Source organism: Homalodisca vitripennis, chromosome 3, assembly GCF_021130785.1.
Source record: "Homalodisca vitripennis isolate AUS2020 chromosome 3, UT_GWSS_2.1, whole genome shotgun sequence".
NCBI lineage: Eukaryota > Metazoa > Arthropoda > Insecta > Hemiptera > Cicadellidae > Homalodisca > Homalodisca vitripennis.
Genome location: NC_060209.1, coordinates 114,471,108 through 114,496,997, shown reverse-complemented (window position 1 = coordinate 114,496,997; position 25,890 = coordinate 114,471,108). Strand labels below are relative to the sequence as shown.

The 25,890-nt window shown below is 32.1% G+C and overlaps 1 protein-coding gene across 8 annotated transcripts in view; it reads left to right on the top strand.

Moving 5' to 3' along the window:
* The window catches only part of LOC124357342 (echinoderm microtubule-associated protein-like 2), a 144,158-nt gene that overhangs the window by 85,347 nt on the left and 32,921 nt on the right, over positions 1–25,890 (top strand). For 4 of the 8 annotated variants that reach the window (XM_046809038.1, XM_046809041.1, XM_046809042.1 and 1 more), the window contains exons 3-7: positions 6,568–6,753; positions 8,727–8,871; positions 10,526–10,597; positions 14,779–14,997; positions 16,410–16,487. In XM_046809038.1, coding sequence (XP_046664994.1) covers positions 6,568–6,753; positions 8,727–8,871; positions 10,526–10,597; positions 14,779–14,997; positions 16,410–16,487 — 700 coding nt within the window. The remainder of the gene's footprint in view (positions 1–6,567; positions 6,754–8,726; positions 8,872–10,525; positions 10,598–14,778; positions 14,998–16,409; positions 16,488–25,890) is intronic. The other 4 variants (XM_046809039.1, XM_046809045.1, XM_046809044.1 and 1 more) reach the window with 4 other exon arrangements.

Sequence of the window (25,890 nt, the reverse complement as noted above, 5' to 3'; positions counted from 1 at the left end):
ACACCAACGTTTACAGTTGCGTAACGCAGCCAAGGCCGCCGCTCCGGTGATAGCGCTTATCTCCGGCTAACATTTCACTGTCATACCGTCGCGGGTTCATTATCTTACCCCTTCCTGCAATATATATCGAAACTGCTATCAGCAATAATTGACAATATGTGTAGTGTCGTTCGAATTTGATCAACAATTTTCCGTTGTGGTCGCAAGGTAAAAATCATTTGATAGAAGGCGCAAATTTGAATGAACGTCTAGATTCTTACAAACACGAACAATATTCAATATGGATAATTGTACATTATGATGAAAATATATTTTACCATATACGGGTCTTTTAAGTAATTTCAAATTCAAAAAGTGAACAGACAATAAAACAAGTGTAGTTAAATAGGCTACATAGTATGAAAAGGACTGTTGCTTATATACTAAAATGGATACTGATAATTGACTGATAACGCTGTAGCCTGTTATCAGGTTAGGTCCGCAGAAGTGTTGCTATTGACAAAACTGCAAGAGTACAGTTTTACATACAATTTAATTGACAATTATAGAAACTTGCTTGTACACGTTGCTAGGGATTGATATTCATTTTGCTAATGCTGAGTGCCATATTTGGAAGACCTAAATATTACGAGGACCACATCTCTAGTTGTTGGGCGCTAGCGAAACTTATCACTCAGGGAACTTGCAAACATTCTCTTATGTCTGTCTTTAAGTCCACAGGATATGTCAAGAACGAATTGGCTTATATATCTGAAATGTTGCGCGAAACTTTACTTCTGCAAAAGCATTGAGTTCGGTGGTGGCGCATGCTCCTCCTGAGAGTCAACGAAGCCTATTACTTAGAAGGCTGGCAACATTTCTCCTCTGTGTGTCTGTCTTTTGGTCCTTATACCTCAAGAGTAAAATAAGCTGTAGGCCTACAATTGAAATTTTGCGTGAAACCTAAATGAAGGCTGTTAGCGGCAGCGGCAGCGGCAGTGGCCTGGTGTCCCTGGTATGCATGTTACATAAATATTGACTATTAAGTTGTAGTAAGATAGTTATACCAACAACGTTTTAAGGTCGAAAGTAAGTAAACGAAACTACCCTCAGATAACTCTGGAGTTAACACCACCAGTAGTTCTACCACTCAATTTTCTCCCATAATAACTCGTACAGGAGTAAAATATCTGTAGATCAACAACTGTGGAGAGTGACCGGCTAGTGGAAAGTAAGAGATGGCAGGTTGTTTTGCGATGTACAATGGTCAGTGAGAGATGAACTAGGTGCACTGTGGTATCATGTCGGCAGGACAAGGACGTGATGACCGGCTAGTGGAAAGTAAGAGATGGCAGCGGCAGGTTGTTTTGTGAAGTACAATGGTGAGTGGGTGAGGTCGTAATGTACCAGCCGGCTTCCGGTGTGCGTACTGTACAGGTGCTACACTTTCCTGGCTGCTCCATCCGCCATGCCAGTAAATAACAGGTTTTATTAATCGGGTGTCTGTTTATTAATTTCCCGCGCAAAATGAAATGGCCTATCAAAAACTACTTTGTACTTGCCAAGTACACAAAAAATATTAAAAATTAAGAAGTCTTCCATTATTAATCTATCCACTAAAATCTGTATGGGCATAAGCATTGTCATTAGAGCAAATATCAGAAGGTCATTTCCAATTTTTTGGCTGTAGAAACGTGGTCAAGTCTCACTTTGTTTGCTCTCTATGTCTTGATAAATGGCTTTTAGACTTTACATTTAGCTATCGAATGTTTAGGTTTTAACACATTCGCCTTATTTAAGTGCGAGTCTCTTCATTTTAAGGTATCCATCCTGTGCATGGCAATGGCTGTAAGTTACTCGTAGTGTATTAATAGCTTTTTATTCCTGGACATTTCGTTGTATATTTTACGTTTTAAATAATGGTTGGGCCGGTGTGTAATAACTGTGTAATTAATAAAGCAATCACTATAATGTATAGTATATAGGTTCATGCAGACTAATTAATTACTCATATCATCCGCGATATCAGTGTTATGGGAAAGTCCCTGAAACGTTTTTAACTATTGAGTTATTTCGAGCCTACAATATGTTGTCTAATTCATGAAAAATGGAAATACGAGAAGTATAGGCCCTCTCCGTTAATTTAGAGACGGTTACTCTGAGGTGTTGTGTAATAAGAACAGGCCTGAACCTAATTCTACCGATGTTTGTAAGCCAACCACGACCGTACAAGTGACAGCTTAGCTTCATTGAGATTTGCTATTGTTGCAAACACACAAGTGGTACACGTACGTGATACGTACTAGCAAATACTATATTAAAATCCTGTTGTACGTTCAAACCGGATTATTATCATCATAGTTTTTGTCTCCAGATTACCGATAGGATGTACAACAGCTGATCGTGTGCTACTTGCAGTTGCAGGAAGTCCAGTTCAGGAATGTGGAGGGAGAGTCCGTTTCGTAACCGGTTTATTAATCGCCTCACTGCATCTTCCGCACCCGTCATTGTTATTGCCTGAGAAGGCCAGTTATTGCATGGGGTTATTTCTTCGTACCGCTGCAGAAAGGGTGTTTTCCTATCTATAGACGTACAATTACATTAAAATTCTAATATAATAAATTATAAGTTGCGATATGTACAATTTGAAAAAATACCAATTTCATGCCAATAGCCAGCCAGCAGAAGGTTATTAGGGCAGGACTCCTACCTTTGTATCAAATGACATTGAAGGAGTGCAATTTATAACCATGGTGTGTGTAGTAAATAAAAATCTCTCACAGTTGCGAACAGTGGGTTATTTTATTTATCTTAAACAAGTAATATAGTTTTATTGGAATTCATTTAGTTCATCCAAATTATAACAATTATGTAAGTTTACGGATATTTTTAAGAATTTTTTGTAATGTAACATTGTAGACAACAATGTCTCTTTTGTGAGCCTTTAAATGTTGAGAAATTCTGCGTTCTCTTTGTAGAGCTTATTGGATTTATAAAATGTGTAACTTAAATAGAATGAAGGTATTTTGACAGTCATGGCCACGTCACGTTTTCAAGTCGAACGTTTTTGGTAACTTATAGGTTCCTGCCGTTACGTAAATTAAGATTTTAGTTGATAATTAATAATATTAATAGTTTTTCATCAATATTTATGGACAAACGTGACTTGGATATAGGTATATAGATATTACAAGGGAAAACGAAAGTTGAGGTTCGAGGTTACTACTTACTGTTTATATAAAATTATGTTAGGTAGTCTGAAAGTTTTGGTATTGTTTTGGAAAAAGAGGAAATGGGCGTTGGAACGTATCAGTAACAGGCAATTAATGCTCAGGCGGATGTGGGTGACCTTTCCCAAGGTCGTCACGAACATGATCACAATAAACAATTCCCAGTCATGTCTTCATTGAACTGTTCTGTAAAAGTGGGCTTGTTTGTGGTTAGTCTATTTACCACAAATATGTATTAAAAACACATGTTTTAAATTAAATATTACGTTAGAATATAATATGTAGGTAAAATAACATTATATGTGTTCATATAAAATTGTGTTCGTTGAAATGGAAGCATCCATCATATTTAGGTTCACCAGCCGGTATAAGAGTGTGTATTTTCGGCAAGACATTTTCATGTTGTGCTGTGTGCGCTTCACGATCGTTAGTTTGAACGAAACAGTTCAAGTTATGATGCTTTATAAAGTAACATTAGTTTGCGCTTTCGGAGCAGAGGGATTTCTTTGGGGACCCACCAAAAGAAAGTACTGTGTTCATCCTTATCGTGTCGAAAGAAACACGATAACAATTAAAAAAATTATGGTTGCCTGTAAAGTCGGTTTTACGGGCGAAGATTTTACGTGACAACGTCTTTTTCTCGGAAGAATATTTATTGATATGAATATTATTAAAATTGCACAATAGGAACAAGGAATTGAATGAAAATAAGAATTGCACAAATTTTAACTATAGAAATATATTTTGTTTACTAAAACATTGTACATAATTTGAAATTAATTAAAATTTGTTATTGTAAATGGTAAAGTTGAATAAAACATTTACTAAAATTGGAATTTGAAATTCTTGCTAAACACAGTTAAATTTTAACTCCGCGCGTGGTGATTGGTCGGTTTAGTTCGTTTGTTTGGTCGCACTGTTATGACAGGTTAGAGGTTATAATTTGTTATTTTAAATGTTTGACTAGCAATACGCGCTGTTTCTTCTCAATCGACTGAATTGCGATTGATTGCAGAGTGATTTAAACTAATAATTTACTTAACGCTATCAACATTTGTCAATAGTATGACATAACCTATAAACTCAGTTTCTCAACTTTTGTGTCAATCTAACAATTAATCAATCAATCATAGTGTACGATAATGAAACATCAGTGTACAATTATTTACCTTTCTTGTTGTAGTTGTTGTAAATGACGAATCTAAGCACTCCACATTTTCACGAATAAACATAGTTATCTGCTTTATCCCGTGCGGCGGACCCACAGTTATCTGCTTTATCCATCCCGTGCGGTGGACCCACTGGACGGGCATCGTAACGTTACCGGGCGTTACACTTTTTCATGAGTGACTCCGAGCCGCAACCTAATTTAAGACGTTGTCACGTCAAAAAAAGCAAGCAGTCATAGTTTCTGGTTATCTGCAGTAAATGAATGAATCTAGTACTCTCTTTCCTTATCTCCTTGTATAGGTCTTTGAAGTATTCCAAACCGCAAAATAATTTTATATAGAAAGTATTTTAATACTTCAACTGTTTTGCGCTAACTGATGGCCGCCAAAAAATAACAGCGTACATAGATGATAAATATCTTTATTTAATGTGAATTGTCTTGCCGTAAATGTGCAGCCAAAAATACGCAAACATGCAGAATACGCTTAGTGTAGATCCGGCTCACAAGGGTTGATTCTTGTTAATTTATAACATAGTTTGGACATCAGAAATCTATTAAGGCTCTTGACTTACCACGGCCGACTCCAGGTGTATTATGGGATCTTGTAGCCTTTGGCAATCTCCTGCAACTGTTAGGCTATTTCCCGTTTTATAAAAACCATTTATTGTCCTAACGTATTTTAAAATATGAACTAAAATTGTGAGAGATTTTTTAGGAAGTCCATGCCACTACCTTTAGTAAAATATGAACAAAATGACTGATGCTTTGCAAATACGTATAACTTATAATAGCAGTTAAAGGTAAAAATTATTCTATAAAAAAATAAAATGTATCATATTTATAGGAAAATGTATAACTCATTGACTTTTTAGTTTTGATTGTTTTATTAAAGGAAATGAAAATACTTATTGTACTCTTTATCTCAGTACAGATGTTGTCACTGTTGGTTGATTATTACTAGATGCGTTTATTAGACCATAATTAGAATATAACGAGACATGTCCTTGCTGAGATTGAGAAATGTATAAAGAAAGAGTAGTTAGTTACCTAATCTTTGTTTACCACAACCACAGTGCTGCTTGGGTTTTGTCTAGTTCATGTTAAGCTCATTAAAAGCGAGTAAATATTATTTTAATTGCCCTGATAAGATCCTCTTACAGAATTTTGCACTCCATATAGTTGCAGAATAACTTTTGCTCTAAACAATTTAATTCTCATTATATTTTCTTTTCTTACTGTTTCTAAATGGGATGGTTCTTTTAAGTTCTCATCAAGATTGCATATTTTGAGTAAACTCATGATTCAGAGTTTATCACTGAAAAGTTTTTATCAGAATGTTAGTAATTCTGAGAGGATTTTCTATAAATTAGGATTGTAAGAGATGTTAGTCTCACTGAAAGTTTATTTGTGATGATGCCAATTACTTAAATTAATGTCAATACCTCATTCATGTTTTTAAATTTGAAGCTTATTAATTTCAAATGCATATTTCAAATGAAATTAAACATCTATGTTATAAAGACAACAAATCAATCTAGATTAATTCAATTACATAGTAAAACAATAGCAAACTAGCTGTACTATAGTTTGAAAACCCTTATAGTGCAAGAGTCTTTCTGAGCCAGTTGGACACTTCTAGATTGTCAGGGAAGGCGAGATCTTGTCACTCAATGTGTTAGTTATGTGATAGCCAATTAGCTGTACCCCAAGGATTGTTACCTGTCACAGTGCAGAATTTATGTCAATCTGTTTGGAATGTCATGTTGGAAAATACTTCGGGAATCAGAAATTATACAAAAATCACTTTACGTAAGCCATAGCAAAAATAAAAAATAAAATGTAAATACAAATTTGAAATGGTACTATCAAGCGATAAACTCTGTATTCTAGTGATGTAATTAATTTCGGAATTTCATTACTGGAAAATAATTAAAAACTAAATTAGTATTGTAGAAATAAAATAAAAAAATAAAACAATAATTATACTGTATAAATTGATGCCCACCTTCTATAGGCTGTGGCTTGTAAATTAACTGTAACTCTTTCAATTTTAAATGTGATTGTATAATGTTTAGAATTACCACTTCAAATAGTTAAAAACATATTAGACTTTCTCAAATATTACTTTCAATCTGTATTAAGTGAGAAATATAAAATTACAAAAATAATATAATTATTTCGTTTCAGATGACATGATTGAGACAGAAAATGAGTCGATACGAGAGAGGGTCTCAGATCTTGAGAAGAAGGTGCTGGAACAGGGAGATGAGATCGTTTGTCTCCGGTCCACTTTGGCTGACGTACTGCGGAGACTGAACCAGCTGGAAGGATCCCGTCCAGTCACCACCCCGCTCAAGAATGGATCTCTCAGAGGTATCGTACAGAGCCTTTAAGAAGTTTGTAAATTTCTCTTCAGAGATCCCAATATTTATATGAAGGAAGACTTGACAATGAAGTTCACATTGTCGTTGTAAATATAGAGAAGTCTCTCAATTTAGTCAGAGATATAATAAGGACAAATTTAATTATAAGAGCTTTCATTGAATTCTGAGATATATTGTTGTATGTCATCTCTCTTCTACAATACATCAAACAGAGAAAATTAAAATTATTCATGGGAAAAAAGTTGGCTGAAATAAATATTATTTGGAGTATTTTAAAGGCTGTTTACTAGTTAGAATCATTGAGAAAAGTCATTTTGGGAATTACATTGACATGTGCAATGACCAAATAAAAATTATTAATCTTGAATCCAGTTATGAGAAACAAATTCCAGGCAATAATAAGGCAGAGTTTTTTATTGTGGTCTACAACAATTTAATAAATTAAATTTTATGTCAACGAGAGTTATTTTTTTCCGATGGACGATTTGAAAGGAAAAGAAAATTTCAGACATTTGCCATTGTTACGTCTTTCAAGGATCCTTGTAACACAACACTGTTTTTGTACCAAGAGCATTCTACAATATTGAGGAATTATAATAATAATAGTAATTATAAGTAATAATATAAATTATTAAAACATGTTGTTCTCAGTACATTGAAATACAATAATCGGTTACTTTTCTTTGTTACTCAATCTTTTATTTGTTATTACTCTCTATTATATTCTATTTTTATAGAATATAATAGAGATTACTATAAAATCTAGATTAATCAATTACTATTATTATATCTGACTAATTCTAAATTATTGTAAACTTGCAAACATTTATAAATCAACATTGTTATCTCTATGAACAAAAAGATTTATTATATTGTATTGTAACTTACTGAACTTAGAATGATGACAATAATCAGGTGACACATAGTTGTGTACCAGATCGTTTTAGATATATACGTTTTGAAGTGTTATATACATTAAAGGCAACATAGTATTATATTGCTATTATGTCTTTGAATCAAGAGAACAATTCTATCAGGAAATAATCAATACCTTTCTGTGATAGTACTGGACTGTTGTAGCCGTGGGGAACCACACTGCCAGCAACCACGTAAGCAGTGTATCAAAGGCAACATAGTATTGTATTGCTATTATGTCTTTGAATCAAGAGAACAATTCTATCAGGAAATAATCAATACTTTTCTGTGACAGTACTGGTACTGTTGTAGCCGTGGGGAACCACACTGCCAGCAACCACGTAAGCAGTGTATCAAAGGCAGCATAGTATTATATTGCTATTATGTCTTTGAATCAAGAGAACAATTCTATCAGGAAATAATCAATACCTTTCTGTGATAGTACTGGTACTGTTGTAGCCGTGGGGAACCACACTGCCAGCAACCACGTAAGCAGTGTATGAAAGGCAACATAGTATTATATTGCTATTATGTCTTTGAATCAAGAGAACAATTCTATCAGGAAATAATCAATACCTTTCTGTGATAGTACTGGTACTGTTGTAGCTGTGGGGAACCACACTGCCAGCAACCACGTAAGCAGTGTATGAAAGGCAACATGGTATTATATTGCTATTATGTCTTTGAATCAAGAGAACAATTCTATCAGGAAATAATCAATACCTTTCTGTGATAGTACTGGTACTGTTGTAGCTGTGGGGAACCACACTGCCAGCAACCACGTAAGCAGTGTATGAAAGGCAACATAGTATTATATTGCTATTATGTCTTTGAATCAAGAGAACAATTCTATCAGGAAATAATCAATACCTTTCTGTGATAGTACTGGTACTGTTGTAGCTGTGGGGAACCACACTGCCAGCAACCACGTAAGCAGTGTATGAAAGGCAACATAGTATTATATTGCTATTATGTCTTTGAATCAAGAGAACAATTCTATCAGGAAATAATCAATACCTTTCTGTGATAGTACTGGTACTGTTGTAGCCGTGGGGAACCACACTGCCAGCAACCATGTAAGCAGTGTTGTCCCTCAGAAGGAACTCCGGTATCGCCCTGTCGCTGACGGCAACGGCAAAGAGCCAATACGCCGTGTGCCGAGCTACCAGACCCCGTCCTCACTACCCCAGAGGTAATGTACCATTTACATTCTGCCTAAAACAGTGACTATCTTTGATTCCATTATGCTATAAGTATTGTGATGGAACCAAGACTGTTAATATTTTCTACTGCAGTGTCTGCAATACAATATGGTAGTAGCAGATTTTTAAGGTTATTACATATTGCAGGTCATGATAGTTCCTTCACGCAGCCTCGCCTATGTTCATACCGGCAAAGATGTTACAGCCAGACATTTCCAGTTGTACTAACATGAATCATTTTACTGTATTTTTGTACTACCAATATAGTTATTATGTATTAATATCTTATATAGTGTTCATCCCTTTATTGTCAGTACTGACAGCAATAAAGCATGTGTTATTGTCTGGGTAATTGGATGCAGTTTAGGAAATATATACTAATATATTTGTATTACAATCTGTAATTCTAATACACTGTTATTTTTTATAACCACCAATGTTAATACTGGTAGAACAGTAATGAAAGTTATTATTGTCTAGATAATTGAATGCATTTTATTGTAAGAGAGTTATATAAAAATATCTTGCAATCTTTAATAGTTCCTGAAAACGTTTTCCATTTTCAGCTTTTGTTCTATTTTCAATACAGAGTGTTTTGTCTTTGTAAGTAAATAATATAGCATGTATCAGAAATAAAGTTTACATTATCTCAAATAAATAACCCAGGAATAATTTTGTAAAGAAAAAGTTTTATGAAAGTTCGAGGCACATCTTGTGATTCTTGACAAGTCTATTGTAAAAGATTATATAGTTATTTTCGAAGCAAATTTTGTTTTATATGTATAACAATATCCATTATGGAATTTTTTAATATTTAAGTAAGTAGTTTTATCACTGTAATGAGAAAAGCATCAACTGTAAGCTATGTTAAGGGCCCTGCAGAAAGGGAAGGGAGCTGTTTATATGACAAAAGTTAAAACATCTATTCCCGTAAAATATTGCTATGAAAGATTTTTTATCAGTTTAGAAACCCATTATGTATTTTTGGGATCAGTACCGCATTGGACATTATGAGTTATAGTTCAAATTAATAGTTTCACAAAATACACTTAATATTCTGGATTGTGCATGTATTTATTACTCACATAAACATGTCATTTTTATAACTTAAGATAAACTACTTCATATTATATGTCAAATTTCATATTGTATGTCTAGTAAATGCAATAGATTTACTACACTCTTGCACTATTTTTTCAACATTAACATTATTTATTTATTTTCATGAATACTCTATTTAAATAATATTATCTTCCCCACAGCTACAGATATACTTAAATTCAAAATCCAATTAATATAACTAAGTTAAAAATGTGAACAGTTGTACAAATGTTTGAACAAATTAGGAAAAGCCTTTACAAAAAGAAAGATTTTATAATTTCACAAATGGGTGTATTCATCTGGAGTAATTTCATACTATAATAGGTCTACAGTAGTTCCTTTTGTTGCTCTATGATCAATTTATATAAACATTTTGGTATCAAGAAGGTAACTTTACTTATAAAATATCACAATGGCTTAATAATAAGCTTTTTAATCTTAAAGCCTTTTAATTGTTTGTACATTTCTCTCATAGTCTGAACATATTACGGGTTTATGGAATTAAACTTTAGGGAGATGTATTTACAAAGTTTGTGTTTTCAGATTGCACAAGAATTTCGGTTCATTACGGACTCTCAACAGGTTCCAACAGGATACTGAAAGTTCTTTAAGAAGGTTCTTTTCAATTTTTGTGTAGCTTTCCTGCATTTTAAAGAGCCATTGTGATGCAGTCATTATGCTTTTGATTTGGGTGTTGGTTTTTTAAGTTTTGCCTATTTGTCCCTATGTTAGTTTATTATTTGTGGTTATAGTACCAATGATTTTTTTAGGCCTAGTTCTAATGAAGGTACTTAAACACCAAATGCTGAAAAGGACCTTGTAGACAATATAAAGTTTGTTTTGTTTTGTCATGTGCATACTGTTTCTTAGCATTACTTATAGTTTCTGGACTGTGGAAGATTCAAGAGGTGTTTAATGTGCAGGGATAGTGAGCTCAGTACAGATAAATACTAGAATAATATTTTCTCACTGTACAGATGTAGAATAAGCCATAAATATAACTCTGTTCTGTACTGTGATGTCCCTCTCTCAGGTCAGAGGTGAACCGTGTCATTTGAGTTTGGACAGTGTTTTGTGCAGCACTGGGAATTTATTGTTTGTATGTAACCTTCACTTGTGAGACAATAGAACAGAATACATTTTATTTGTTAAAATGTTTGTATTTTAGTATTCATGACATATCATAAGTTTTAAATAGTTTGTTTTGTATTTATTTTCTCCCTGTCCATAGTAAAGCATTAGCTAAGTATTGTGAGAATACAAAAATGAATGGATGGGTGTGTTCCCTCCCCCTCCCCCAGCATACATTACTATTATTTTGTATTAGATTTCATACAATAAACTTAGCGCCGACTGTAATGTTGGCTGGCTTGATTAGAACTCTAAAAGAACAGTGTTAAACCCCAGAAACATTTACAGTATTATTTTTAATCATAGAACTATGGGAGATGTCTTGTTTTAAAGATCTAAATAAATATGCATCCAAGATTTTTTTATATTCTCATTGGTTATTCAGAAAAAATCTAAAACCTTTTTGTATTTCACAGTAACTTATGTTATGAAGAACATGATTTTACTAGTAGTTAAAGGTGTTTTTTAATTCCATTCAGAAGAGTGTTAAATATGATTTTGACTAATACATTTATAAAATATTTTTTTAATTAAACATCCAGAACAATATGTTTTAAAATTTAAAAATACCACAACACTACATACATTGCACTAATTAATTGTCTTTTACATTTTTATTTGGATTTGCTAAGCTATAGTATCCACAATACAATACTATACTCTGGTAATGTATTACTCTAACATGATCATATTTTGTTGTGATGACCTTGGTGAATATTATACCCCTGAAATCTGATACTTTTCTAATATGTACTGATGATACAATGTCCATTTTCCGGTTCATCACTATTGGAACCTCGTGCTGATTACCAATACTTTTTGTGTGAACATGGAAACCATGAACTATAACTTTCAGTTTTTATTTTACAATCATGCGAGCGAGCCACTGTCGCTCTTTCTAAAATAACTACAGTCGGCAACGTGGTACTCAATAGGCCTCATGCCGCATTTTTATCCTTCGTACAGAATAAAAGTCTTTTACCCCAGAACTAATAAAGTGAGGAGGGGTTAAGAAGAGGGAGAGAGAAGTCTACTGCAAACATTATATTCGGTAAATGGGTGTATAAAAGGTGAGGACATTTCAAGGAATATTAAAAAGATATATGCCATATGTAAAGATTTAGATTATAACTAAACAAAATTATCTATAGTTAAATTGATGACAAAAATAGGAATATCCTGTTTAATTACAGTGGAATAAAATATGTTCACAGCATTTGGCCATTTGTTAAGAATTTACATTTTTACGAATTTTGTACAATAAGGTAAAAAAAGTATGTAGACAGTTATGTAATATCCTCTTAGTATTGAATAAAATAAAATTTCCAAACACTTGTTATAAAAAGGACTAAATAACAGATACAAAATGTTAGTGTGTATGATTTAATCCTAACAAATTGTAGAAACCTGACATTTGGAATTATGTAAATCAAATTATTAAACTAAAGAGTGGGTTGCTCTAAAACAGTATTTTGTTAGATTTTCAAGTATAACACTTAAATGTGTGTGCTGTATTTTTAATTTTATGGAGCCAATATTTTAAAACATTGTGATGATAGAAAAATCAAAAGTCAATTTCAATAACTTTTCAACAATGCAAATATACATAAATGGAGTATTTCCTTTTCAGTCAAATTGTATCATTGGATTTCTAAAAATTACAGAGCTGTTCAAGGGGAGCACAAAGGGGCACTGTGGTTTTAGGTTGATAATAAAAGAACCAAAATCTATGCTTTCTTGAATTATAATATGGGGTTGCAATTAAATGAAGCTTTTTAATAAATATTATATTGTTATAATGTGACTAAATGTTGAAATGATAATATTGTTATTATTATTTACTTTTTATATTTATGTTAGGGAGGAGGAGAGGCTATCTTGCCTCAGGTGCCACCAAACGTATGAATGACTCTGAAGAATGATATATTATTTTGGATCTTTATGTTTATTAAACTTTTTACATGCACTACATGATTTATCAACCCAGTTAGTTGAAATTTTTCAACTGACAACTAAGTCATATGATGTAGGTCGTGTCTGCACACTCCATGCTTATGTATGCCTATGCTCCTGATAAATCTAAAAGTAAAGTCATGTCAGGAAAATACACACTTTACTTTGAAATCTTTACTTTGAAGTGCTTTATTCCTTCTGGATAATTCAGTGTTGCAGCTTCGTTTATGTACTTTATGTGGTTTGTTTATTGTACATATCTGTAAAAAAATCTCCTCTTAAGATTTAGATTACGATTATGGCTTAACATTGGATTAAGATTTTTGGGCTTTTCCAGAACCATATCTTCAACAAAATTATTGGCTTGTATCCTACTTAAAATTATTTTTGTTTCATTGGGTTTTTGTAGAAACAAATGGATTTTTTACTTGTCCGAGAAAATAATTTAGAAAAATGTAATCTTCAGCTAGCTATCTCTTTACAATTTTTAACAAAGATTTTAACTACTAATTTTGACATATAGCTTTTGCATTATCAGTTGTAGTTAACTCTTCTGCATTTCAAATAACTGAACCAAACTTAATGTATCAGTAATTTATATTTTAGCAATAAAATGTTTAAATCTGGCTTATAATTGTTTTTACTTAGCCTCTCAAAAATCATATATATAAACACAAAGTCTGTCATAGTGTTCCAAATAAATAAATATGCCTTTATATAGGTTGTTTTTAAATATAGAATTCATGGTTTTTTCCAAATAATGTTAGACATTAAAAAAAATTAAGTATTACTTAAATATTCTAATTAATTCATAAAGTAATATTTTATAAAAGTGAAAATGATCAAATTGAAAATAAAACATATTTGCAACTTACTAGAGATTCTTGTCTATTTTCAAACAAAGTTTTTTGCTTGTGATTTGTTTTTGGATGGTATTTATATGGCATAGTATAGTTCTATAATGGTAAGAAAAAGAGTTTTTGGCTATTGAATTTGACTATTACAATAAATCCTTTCACCTTGGCGTGTAAACTGTGTTGTGTAAGGTTCAAAATTAGTAGCTCTTGCAGAGATCCTGCTGAGATTGCCTAAAAATCAGAACCTTGTGTCACTATTCTGGGGAAAATTTTGATTGGAATTCTCAACGTCTATAAAACAATGAATGGTTTTGCTTAGGTTTTAATTGAAATAAGTATTTCTATTCAGTTTTGAGTTTCTTATATTTTCTCAATGTACTCTAATAATGTAATTTTTCATTTCACATTATTAGTATTATAAAAATATATCAGATTAATAAATCATATAATCACAAACTAATTTCTTATTTCCCAAAAAGTGGCAACCACCCCTAACGTTACAGCTGTGTGGAATATATTATTAATGTATAACACAGACATTTATTACTAATGTGGTGTTTATGTAACCTTCTCTAATAATCCCACTTATATCGCTTTTTCCTTATACTGTATTAATTTTGGGAGCTTCTTTATAAACATTTTTGGATCCTTAGCTCCCTCCAGATTTTAGTGAAATGTATCTATAGCCTTATATTTCTGTAGAATTTAATAGGATTATTGAGTATTAGTTTATTAGAAAAAGGTCAGTTATACAGAATGGGCAAACACAATTTAGTGCAGTTTATGTATTTGTTATTCTAGTCACTAAACTTGGGACAGTGTAATGACAGGTAGTGATCAGGGGATCTGTTCCAGAAGAGTGGTACATTACCAATCAACGGGCTCTCTACACTCGGACTCCCCCAGCTCCAGCAGTGTGTCACCGGTGCCCACTTCACCCTCCCCCTCACCCACCCGTCCCACCGCCAAAACTCCTCCTGCCCACTCACATGCCCCTGGCAGCTTATCCCTCAGCAAGCGCTGGAGCTCCACCGGCGACTTCAACAGTGTCAACAGTCCCTCACACAACTCCAGGTCAGTAAATTTCAGTCTGTTTGAAGTAACATAAAATTATTTACTTATCTTGATTTTAGCCGCACAGTTTGGAACCACTGAAATGTCAGTAGTGAAGAAATGTTACAAACATCACTCATTATTGGCAAGGAATAATATGAAAGAATAATCAAATTTTAGCAAACCTCTGAAAATCCTGTTACCCTTTCAAAGTTGATCTTTTACTCATTGAATAGCTACTAGACCTCGTAACTCTTCTTGGTTTGTTATTCTTTGGCCTGTTATATTCTTGTTTTATTTGTAATGTTATGCTCAAAACAAACACAAATTTATTAAAGTATTTATTTAGTAGAATTTGTTGACTATGAAATTGTAACATTGTACCATTTTCCATGTAAAAATATATACCTTCTGGATTTTGTAGAAATACAAAAACCTCTGAGGGAGACTTTAATTTACATTTCAAGTGTTATGACGAATTCCATATGCCATACATACTACTTATAACTTAGTAGAAAAGTTTAAATTCAAAGTTATTACTACTATTAAGATTTCTTCAAAAATGTCAAATTTTCAATTTAAAAATGTTATTAGAACCAAAAAACAAATATTTAAGATTCTAGCTTTGAAAACTGTATTTAATCCAAGTTAGCCTTAATTTTGTAGTTTAAATATTTTTTTTAGTCCATTGAATTACAAAAATATAAAATTGTAATTAATTTGGTTTTATACTTACTTTTATAGTACTTGGTTTAACAATGTAAGAGAATTTGAGAAATCCATAAACTGTTCGTGTTATAATCAAAAAGAAATTATTTGCATGCCATGGTGCTATAACAAACCTAAACATCAAAGAAGAACCAGTAGTTTTCTACCCCAGCAAAGAATGCCACTAAACTTTGCTTTTATCATTATAGTACATAATAACATGGAAAGAGTTTGCCAAGATATTTACTCAATTAATCTTTGACGGTGTTCGCGTGCAGTGTTTGACATGCGATCCACACCCTTCCGCAACCTTCCACTGAACTCGATCAAAGTTAAAACCACTACAATATCATTATACATCATCCTTTGTAATTTATCTTCTTTGTGCTTTACTTTTATGCCGTTCAGCTTGATTTAGTTTGATAACATGAGTAATATATCTAATATATTATATCTACCTATATAAAATGAATTATCGGAGTTAAAAATTAATACAATGGGAGGTTAGGAAAAGTTTACCAAGAATTGTCAGAAAATGCTATCTGTTTCAAGAATTTCGGAGTGGCAAAAGTTACAGTTAAAAAGTTTTTGTAATATCTTTTCTTTTTGCTCTAGCACTATTATTAGTTTAGTTTTATTTTTTATATTGTAATTCTTTGTTGCAGTTTTATTTATTGTAGCACATTTTGTTATGTAGTGTAGTGCATGTTTGATGTTGTGTGCAGGCTTGCTACAAAGTCTCTGTTTAACTTATACATGAAGCCCAATACAACGCAGAACCACACACCCCAGCTCAAACATGGGTTAGTAATCAGATTGTTACAGTTTCACTAACCTTAATTCTTAAGTTATGTTTTACACAATTTTCTGGTGAAGACTAACTTTGCTAACCTAATAGTGAGATTATTATCTTCTATTTATTGTGATTAACAAACAATTTGGATTTGACCGCAGTGTTGTCAAATCCGATGGGGGAAAAACCTAGTAAATTGTCGGTGTCGATCGGCTTGACGATCCATATTTAGATGATATTTAATAATACTCAGTTGAAATATCTGAGTAAACATATAGTTGCATTCGAGTTTGACAATCTGTTGTTGACATTAGTTTATTGTGTAAGTAGAGTTAATTTTTACTTTTTCAGATGTCTTTTATTTAGAACTATGAGTGAAACAAACTTTGCAGACAATGAAAACTGTCTCTTACAGGCTTTAGACGAGGGTATTAGCTTAACATCTCTCGTTAGTAGGCTGGGTGGTGCTGGTGATAAAGCGGTAGTGTTTTTTACACCTTATTTTTCATGTTTGTTTTGATTTAAAAAAATATAACATTATATACTATGAATTTTGTTTATAATTTCATGGCCTTTCACGTGGTATAGCTCAAAAAACCTAAAATAATAAATAGTACATGTGGTCAATTTTGAATGAAACTCAAAAGTTTATATAAGCGTAAAAAAATATACTAACACATATTATAAAAGATGCTGTACTTTATTTTTATTATAAAATATATGCATTTTATTTTTAATTTATTGCCAAAAATGCAAAACAAAAATTATGAAAATAAGTCAAGGAGTCATTGAGCAACAATACTGTTCCAAAAAGATTGTATCAGGCCGGTAGTTTACGGACGTAACATAGCAAATTAGCTGCAGAAAAGAGTTAAACTTGACATGAGTATAGAAAATGAGTTTTTAGATAACATTAGTATTTAAATTTTAAAAAAGGTCTCTTTATCTTATTAAAAATAATAGAGGAAACCGTCCAGGTTTGCAATGTTATGTTATGTCTCTCTCGTACTATAATAGATACAAGCTTTTTATCTGTAGCAAATGTTTTCTCTAAATTTGTAAAGTAATGATCAAAGGACCAGATCACTTATTTCATCTTGGTTTATTAAACATTCAGGTACTGAAGATGTTAATGGGCAACACTGTATATTAATTTAAAAAATGCAAAATAAGTTGTATTTTTTATTTTTTTAAGTTTTAAAACTTATCATTTATTTACCCTCAAACTGACAGGTTAAATTTTTCTAAGTTGCAGCTCCCTTATTCCTCCTTTTGTAAGCTTCTATTAAAAACTTTCATAAAATACATTTGTTCTGGTTTAATTGTGTCTTATCGTATACAATGTTTCTTTTCATTACAAGGAGGTTTTGGATTTATGAATGCAATCATAAAAATATATGCATATTTTTAAACATTATTTTCACTTTCTTGTTCTTTAAAAAAGTAAATGTGTAATCAAACCAGAAGAAAAATCCCAAGACTCATAAAAAATGTCAAAATAACGGATTTTTCAAATTTAATCCTAATCCTTAACTGGTAGTATTAATCACGTTTTTATTATTTATTTGAAAGTAAGTAGGGATTCAAATAACATTTCTTATAGTAACTCTCAAATACAAATTTACAGCCTACTGGTATTCAATTTTTTATTCCGCTGTCTATGACCACAATCTCTTGTTGAACCTGTTGAGGAGTACTGGTGATAGCTGTGAACCCATTTAGGGTCTTCGAGAGTAAGCAAAATTATTATTAAACAACTCCTGGGAGTAAAGAACATTTTTTGTTGTATTTATTTAAAATATATTGAATCATAATAAAAGACTGAAATATTACACCTTTTAGTAACTGTTGTTTTTTTATTAACTGTGCAATTTGTTTTTTTCAGAATATTTTTGGCAAAGTATGATAGTTTTTGAACCTCGGGTACATGCAAAGTACACTTCACATTGAGTACACTCATAAGCATTTCTTTAACGTTCATTCCGTGTTTTATTTGAGCACACAAATCAGCGTTTAATTTTCTTTGGCCATTTTCCCTTGCTTGTGGAGGGGAAAGGAAATGGTGACCTCATATCTGTAGCAGCTGCTGGGCTCCGCCACCCGCACGCAGGACAGGTTTCTTCTCTCAGTGCAACATGTGTTTCTCATAGTTGTCTGATGACATCTACTCAGAAATCCATGATGTGAAGCTTTGCATTGATAGCATGTACTCCCTACAAATACAATCATTATAAATAATGTAAAATGAACTCTGCACAAGAAAATGACATGTCATTTGGTGGCAAAGCTGTGATTATATATATTTTGTTGCTAGGAGCCAGCAGTACCATACAGTAATAATTAATTTAAACATTTCACAGTTGGGAAAGTACGTAAGAACACCACTAGAGGACGTAAACAGTCATAAATATTGATTATTTGAAGAAGCATGTGATGGATGCTGTTCAAACCGTCATTTCTCTTTTGGGATCAAACGTCTATAACCCTCAGTAGTATCTTTTTGGAACCAGTTTCAGCTACTCCTAAACAGGGTTTTTTTTAAATTTCATATTTAATCAGATGTGACTCCACTTACAGTACTCTGACACTTGTTAATGCCATAGGTCAAGTAAATATTGTCTTACTGTTGTAAATAGTTGATGATTTATATTTTTAGAATCCAAAATTAAATGTATTCAATGTGATACTTTTTACTTTTTGCATTATTTTTACAAGTCTGGCTAAAACTCATTTTTGTTGCTAATCAGTGTACAATAAATATATTTTCTCATTTATGTTAAAGAATAGTATGCTTTTAATTTATTACTAATCTAAAAATTACATGAAATTACTGCATTTTGGCATTTTGGATTTTTTATTTTTAGGTTTTTCATACCCTTAAGGTAACAAAAATCTTTGAGGTATAAGACAAATGCCATTAGAATCTATATCTTTAGCTAAAAAAAAAATAATATACTTTTAAACATGTTTATTTTATTTTAATAATAACTAATTAACATGTAAACTTTGCTTTTGACAAACACAACAAAACAACAAAAGTGACAAACAAAAGTTAGATAGCTAGCACAATGCATACTTATTACAATGAAGCCATTGCTTTCAAGCAAGATTGCGGCATTTGTACGCTCATTATACAGTGGTTAAGAATTCAAGTCAAGTCTTCATTGCACAATAAAATTTGGAATGTTACATTGTATAATTCAAACTGGTGTATCATCAGTAAATTAATTTTCTTATTCTATTTCCTAAATACTGAAGCACCATACAAATGTATAGCAAAGAGAATTTGAATTCTTAAAAGTAAGTAAATTGAACAATTTGGGATTATTGGACAATATTCTTTTAAAAACCCACATTTTAATCATCTAAAATAAATTATCAATCATCAAACTTATATCATCTAAAAAAGGTGATTGCCAGTTTGAGTATTGATAAGGAGTGCAGGAGCAAATTGAAAATATGGTTTACAGAAAAAAAATCAGTCCAACAGTTATTGTTATAAGTTAGGCTCTGGCCATGTAAATAAGTATTACTTTCTGAAAACCCTCTCTCTTCACAGAACTCACGATTTAGTAGCATGGAAAATTTAATTTTTTTGGATGCTCACTAGATATTCCTTAAAATATATTAAATTGTAAAAAAAAACATTTTTAGTTTACAAAATTATATGTAACAATATGGGTGTGATTAAAATTAATTTGAATTTCAACTTGAACCATAACACAAGTGTGATCTTCACTTGCTTTCTTAGCCCCTGGTTTCCTCATGTTTTATTACCTACAATGTTTTTTAAACAGTTCAAATGGCAAAATACAACAAGCATATTTTTTAAGATTTTAAAGAACCATATAAAAAGTTTGTTTCACTTATAGCAACTCTTCTTGAAGCATATGTATATAGTGTGCAGAATTTATTTTACATTTTTATAATAAGCTGGATAAACCAATACTTAAAATCTTTATATACTCATACTGGGATAGATAAATCTGTCCAGTGGCATAACTAGGACTTGGTTTTGGGGCGAGAGATAAATTTTATTGAAGAGCACAACCCACCGGGGTGGGTATAGCATAAATCTGAAAAAATCGAAATTTAAATAAACTAGATAGGCCTAATTAAAAGTAAAAGATTTTAACCACTGTGTTTCAAACAAGTTGGATTGTTCTCAAACCTTTATTTTTAACGATTTTGAAGACTTTGATGGTTTTTATACCTCTCATTTCACCTCTTAATTACACCATTGAATTTGTCCATACATCACCATGTGGGAATTTGGACAGTCAGTTGGGTACGTTACTCTACCAATCATCTTAAAAGTAATTTTGTTCTTTTAAAGAACGTTTAGGATTGTGCAAATTAGGATTGACTTATACAGGGTTGCATACATTACAGAGGATTTCCTACACTAATCTGGATCATTTAAATTTTGACTTTGAAGTAAAGTAGACCTGATCTAAATTAAAGTGTTTTTCTGAATCCTTTGTAGGTTTATTTTTGTTCACAAAATATTGTGTGCTAACATTAATTGACACATCTGTAAAATTAGATTTTCACTTACATGAAGGAAGAAACTCCACTACTAACCCAGTTTTTTAAATTAAAATTGCAAATATAGCGGTGAAGTTGATATTCAATGTTTGAAAAATGTTCCACAAACACAACTATAATTGGTCATGTTTAATCACATTTGCTAAACAAATGCATTCTGTTCTATAGCTAACTTCCTATTCATTGTTTCTAACAAACAATAAAACCTCAAATGAGAGTCCAATAACAGTTATATGATAGTGTCAACTGATTACTACGCACTAGTCAAGTTCCCTACTGATTAACAAAGCGCTAGGCAAAACAAAGTCCCGGACTATTGAGATATTTATACATCATTTGAGTATATATACATATAATAACATACCGTAACTTATTTGATAGGGTGTATAAATATTAGAAGTAAAAAAAGCAGATGCTATTTTTAATTAATTAATCATATCAAACACAGTTTTTTTTTGCTTGCTGTCTATAATGGATCATAGCTGTTAAACTTTTTCTTGTCCCTACAACAGTACATATACAGGGTGATTCATGAAGTTCTCCCCCCACTTCTACAGCACATTGTACTAGTAAAAAATAATGAAAAAATGTTATATAAACATAGGTCCGAAAACGCTTCGTTAGCGAGTTACAGCTAGCGAAAGATTTCGCCTGAATTCCTGGGTAAAGAGTAAAATAAAGCCATACTGAACTTTTGGAAAGGTTAATTAAAGTAAGAAATATCGTGGAATTCTTATGTATTTTTACCTGATAAAGCTAATAAAATAGGTTTCAGAACTGTACCTGTAGTAGTTTTTGAGGGATTCAGGGTTAAATGCAAAAATTGGGGCACGAAACAATGTTTTTTAAGTTTGATGTACAATAACTTTGTTAAATTGGTAATAAATACATAAAATCAACAAACATTAATTGTAGAGAATTTAATTCTGAGAAAATTGATATAATCAAAGTCTAAAATAAAAACAGAAATAAGTACCAAAAAATCGATTTTATTCAGTATAATACATTACTAGTTTTAAGCAAAATTAATTAGGTTGGGCCAACTGTACGCACCTTTTTATAATAGATGTTCGAAAAATGAGGCCATCATTATCAATACATTTTGCAGCACGTTTGTGTATTGCTTTTGTTGCGTTTCTTAATTTTTCAGGACTTCCCTGTATCTGCACAGCCGAATCCATAATACGGGCAATTAATTCATCACGAGAATTCACTTTTGTCTTGTTATACAATGTCTTTCATCCATCCCCAGATGCAATAATCCAATGGAGATAGATCTGGTGATCTTGGTGGCCAAGGGTGAGGCCCTCCGCGACCAATCCAGTGTCCAGGAAATTGATGATTTAAGTAAGCAGAAACGGCACGTGAAAAGTGGGGAGGTGCTCCGTCATGCTGGAAGTACAAATTTTGTCTGAGATGTAAAGGAACATTCTCTAACAGCTGCGGCCAACTCTTCTTGAAAGGAAATGCAAATAGAACTCAGCATTTAGGCATCCAGGTTAATATGAAAGGTCCAATCAGCCGATTGTGCAAAAGGCCACACCAGACATTGACGCTAAATCGGTGTTGAAAGTTCTGTTCCACTACCTCATGTGGATTTTCTTCTGCCCATGAGTGTTCATTGTGCAAGTTATTGACACCATCCCGAGTGAATTGTGCCTCATCCGTAAACAAAATACGCTTGTAGAGTTGATTATTAATATTCAAAAAGTTGCAAAACTCCAAGCGAAGCGGGACCATCCCCTAGCTGTAGATGTTGAACCTTTTGTTTATGAAACGGATAAAAATTTGTTTCGATTAAGTGACCTCCACACCACTGTTGACTGCGAAACTCCTATCCGCCTAGAAATACCGTCGTGTACTTACACCTGGACTGCGATGAACAGCATTAATAACAATATCATCATCAAGTTGGACAGCTCGTTCATAATTGGTTCCAGTACTTGGTAGTGATCCTGTTTCCCGAAGAGTACGAAAAGGTCCTGAAATTGTTTTGGTATCTGGAATCCTCCTATTAGGGTAACGTAGTTCATATTCTTCTACAGCAGCTCTAGCATTACCATTACAGTAACCCAAAATAAAAACCATATCAGCGTATTCCTCTGATGTAAATAAGTAAGGCATTTTTTCGCTGAATAAAACAATCGAATTATAACTCACAGAAAAATTGCATTTAATAACACGATTCACAGAACCCGATCTCTTGCTGTAGCTTGCAAAACACCACTAATACACAGTTCTAACGTAACAGTACAGAATACCATTGTTGATCAGCTGTTATTCGTGCGTTACTAACTTAGAAATTAATAAAACAAAAAACTGCATTTCGATGATTAGTAAACAATAATGGGAAAATGTTTGCTTCATTTATTTTCGAACATTTGATGTAAATTTTTATTAAAAAAAAAAAAAAAATACAACGTAATAAAACATGATATTTTTTATTTACAAACAAATTTATTTAACAGTTAATCTTGTTTTCTCAATTTATCTCATCATTAAGGAACAAACATTTTGTTTTATTTTAACTAAATACCGTACGGTATTTCTTTACAGCTAGTAATGTATTATACTGAATAAAAATCGATTTTTTGGTACTTATTTCTGTTTTTATTTTAGACTTTGATTATATCAACTTTCTCAGAATTAAATTCTCTACAATTAATGTTTGTTGATTTTTATTTATTTATTACCAATTTTAACAAAGTTATTGTACATCAAACTTAAAAAAACATTGTTTCGTGCCCCAATTTTTTTGCATTTAAACCATGAATCCCTCAAAAACTACTACAGGTACAGTTCTGAAACCTATTTTATTAGCTTTATCAGGTAAAAATACATAAGAATCCACGATATTTCTTACTTAATTAACCTTTCCAAAAGTTCAGTATGGCTTTTATTTTACTCTTTACCCAGGAATTCAGGCGAAATCTTTCGCTAGCTGTAACTCGCTAACGAAGCGTTTTCGGACCTATGTTTATATAACATTTTTTCATTATTTTTACTAGTACAATGTGCTGTAGAAGTGGGGGGAGAAACTTCATGAATTCACCCTGTATGTTGTCTATATAAATTACAGTGACTTGGATTCTTATTAATTATGTAAGCGTCTAGTATTACAGTTGGAATACTTCCAATCAAAATTCTATTCAATGGGTAAACATCAAACAATAAAAGGATGCAAGTGCTAATCATCTTAATGTAGTTTAAGTTCAGGGATAGTCAAATCATTCCATTAAAGCACAAGTAATTAATACTCATGAAAATTTCAGTGAACTCAAACTGCACTCTTGTAAATATTCGGGAGGGCTAAGGTGTCCCATACCTCTTTTGGAAAGAGGTGTGTATTTAGATTTTCTCTCCTTGGCTGTGAAGTGAGAACACATTTGTTTCCAAATGAGTGAGCTAGTCAGTATATTGTGGCGCTTTATAATATATGAACTATACTTCGGCTAGTTTGATGCTTTATTTCCAGGCTCATGTAGATATTAATGTCCTATGGATTTAAAGAGCTGAATTCATAGTAACGTTTGCTACAGAATTAAGTTGATCAACTCAGCCACAATTTCGCTTATTACCAACTTTAATAGTTCTAAGGTGTGCAAAAGGCCCTTGAGGCTTAAGTGCATGACAATTTATAGGCCACCCCATAGAAGAAGAACTGTATTAGTCAATTTACTCTGATCAATTTCACAATGTATGGAAGTTTTAAAACAAATTTCACAGGTGTAAAATTTAAAACTCTCTAAATGTGTTCAAAACATAAGTTTTTGAATGTTGTATGTAACATTCATGTCTAAATCGACAGTAAACCAAATTTTGTATTGTTTCATTTAATATTATTGCATTGTTTATATTGTAGTTTGAAAATTGTGTAATGTATGTCTTTAGGAGAATTATATTCACCTCCAACAAAGAGTGAGTTTAAAATCATAAAGGAGGCATGCTTTTTCTAGCCTTTCCATATGTAGATTGTTTATCTTGCACAATTTTAAATCCATAGGTACAGTGACAATATAACTATTTACAATTACCATAATAAGCCTTTAACAATACCAATAAAGAAGATAGTAATATTTTTTCATAATCAAGTTTCATTCTTTAAACAAGTTATTTATTGCTAAAAAAGTTGTAGGTTTAAAGGTTTCCATTTAGAAATACAAAATTAAGGCATGTTTTTTGTTTGTGTTTGTTTTATCCTAGTTATAGTTTTTGGTGAGATAGAGACCCTTCATATATCTCATTTTCAAGTAATTTTGAAAACTCCAAGTTGAGAAAATAATTATTATTCCATTTCCTTTTCCTTAAACTATGTGATAGCTTGTATGCTTTATTTTTGCCTAGTTAACTGTTCATCAGGTAGCATAGTCAGGTGGATCAAGAAAATTATGTTCTTAAGACTGGTAAACTAGAATAAGTGATAAGAATAAGAATCAAAATCTCTTCAAAGAAATAGAAAATTAACTATGTATTGAAAAAAGACTATTGATGGGTATAGAAACACAAAGAAAACAGAAATTAATTACAGTGATCTTCAAATTGATAAGTACAAGATCAGTATCATTAATTCAGCCTACAAGCATTGTTCCATGGATGAGCAAGTGGGTGCCTTCACAGTGAGGAGTCCCCTTAAACTGTTGTCTTGACCTTCATATGCCCCTCCCCTCTCTCTCCTCTCTTGCTCTCCAGAAGCATTTTGCCAGCCAGTCTGGCAGTTCCATTCCAGTTCTCAACTGGACTGTTGTTGATCTTACTAGAGTGCACTTATTTCTGTTTAGACATGAGTCAAAGGTGGGTTTGCCTTGAGTAATATACATGTCTTGTTTTAAATTTTAAGAGATAAATAAAAAATAAATAAGTTTGTG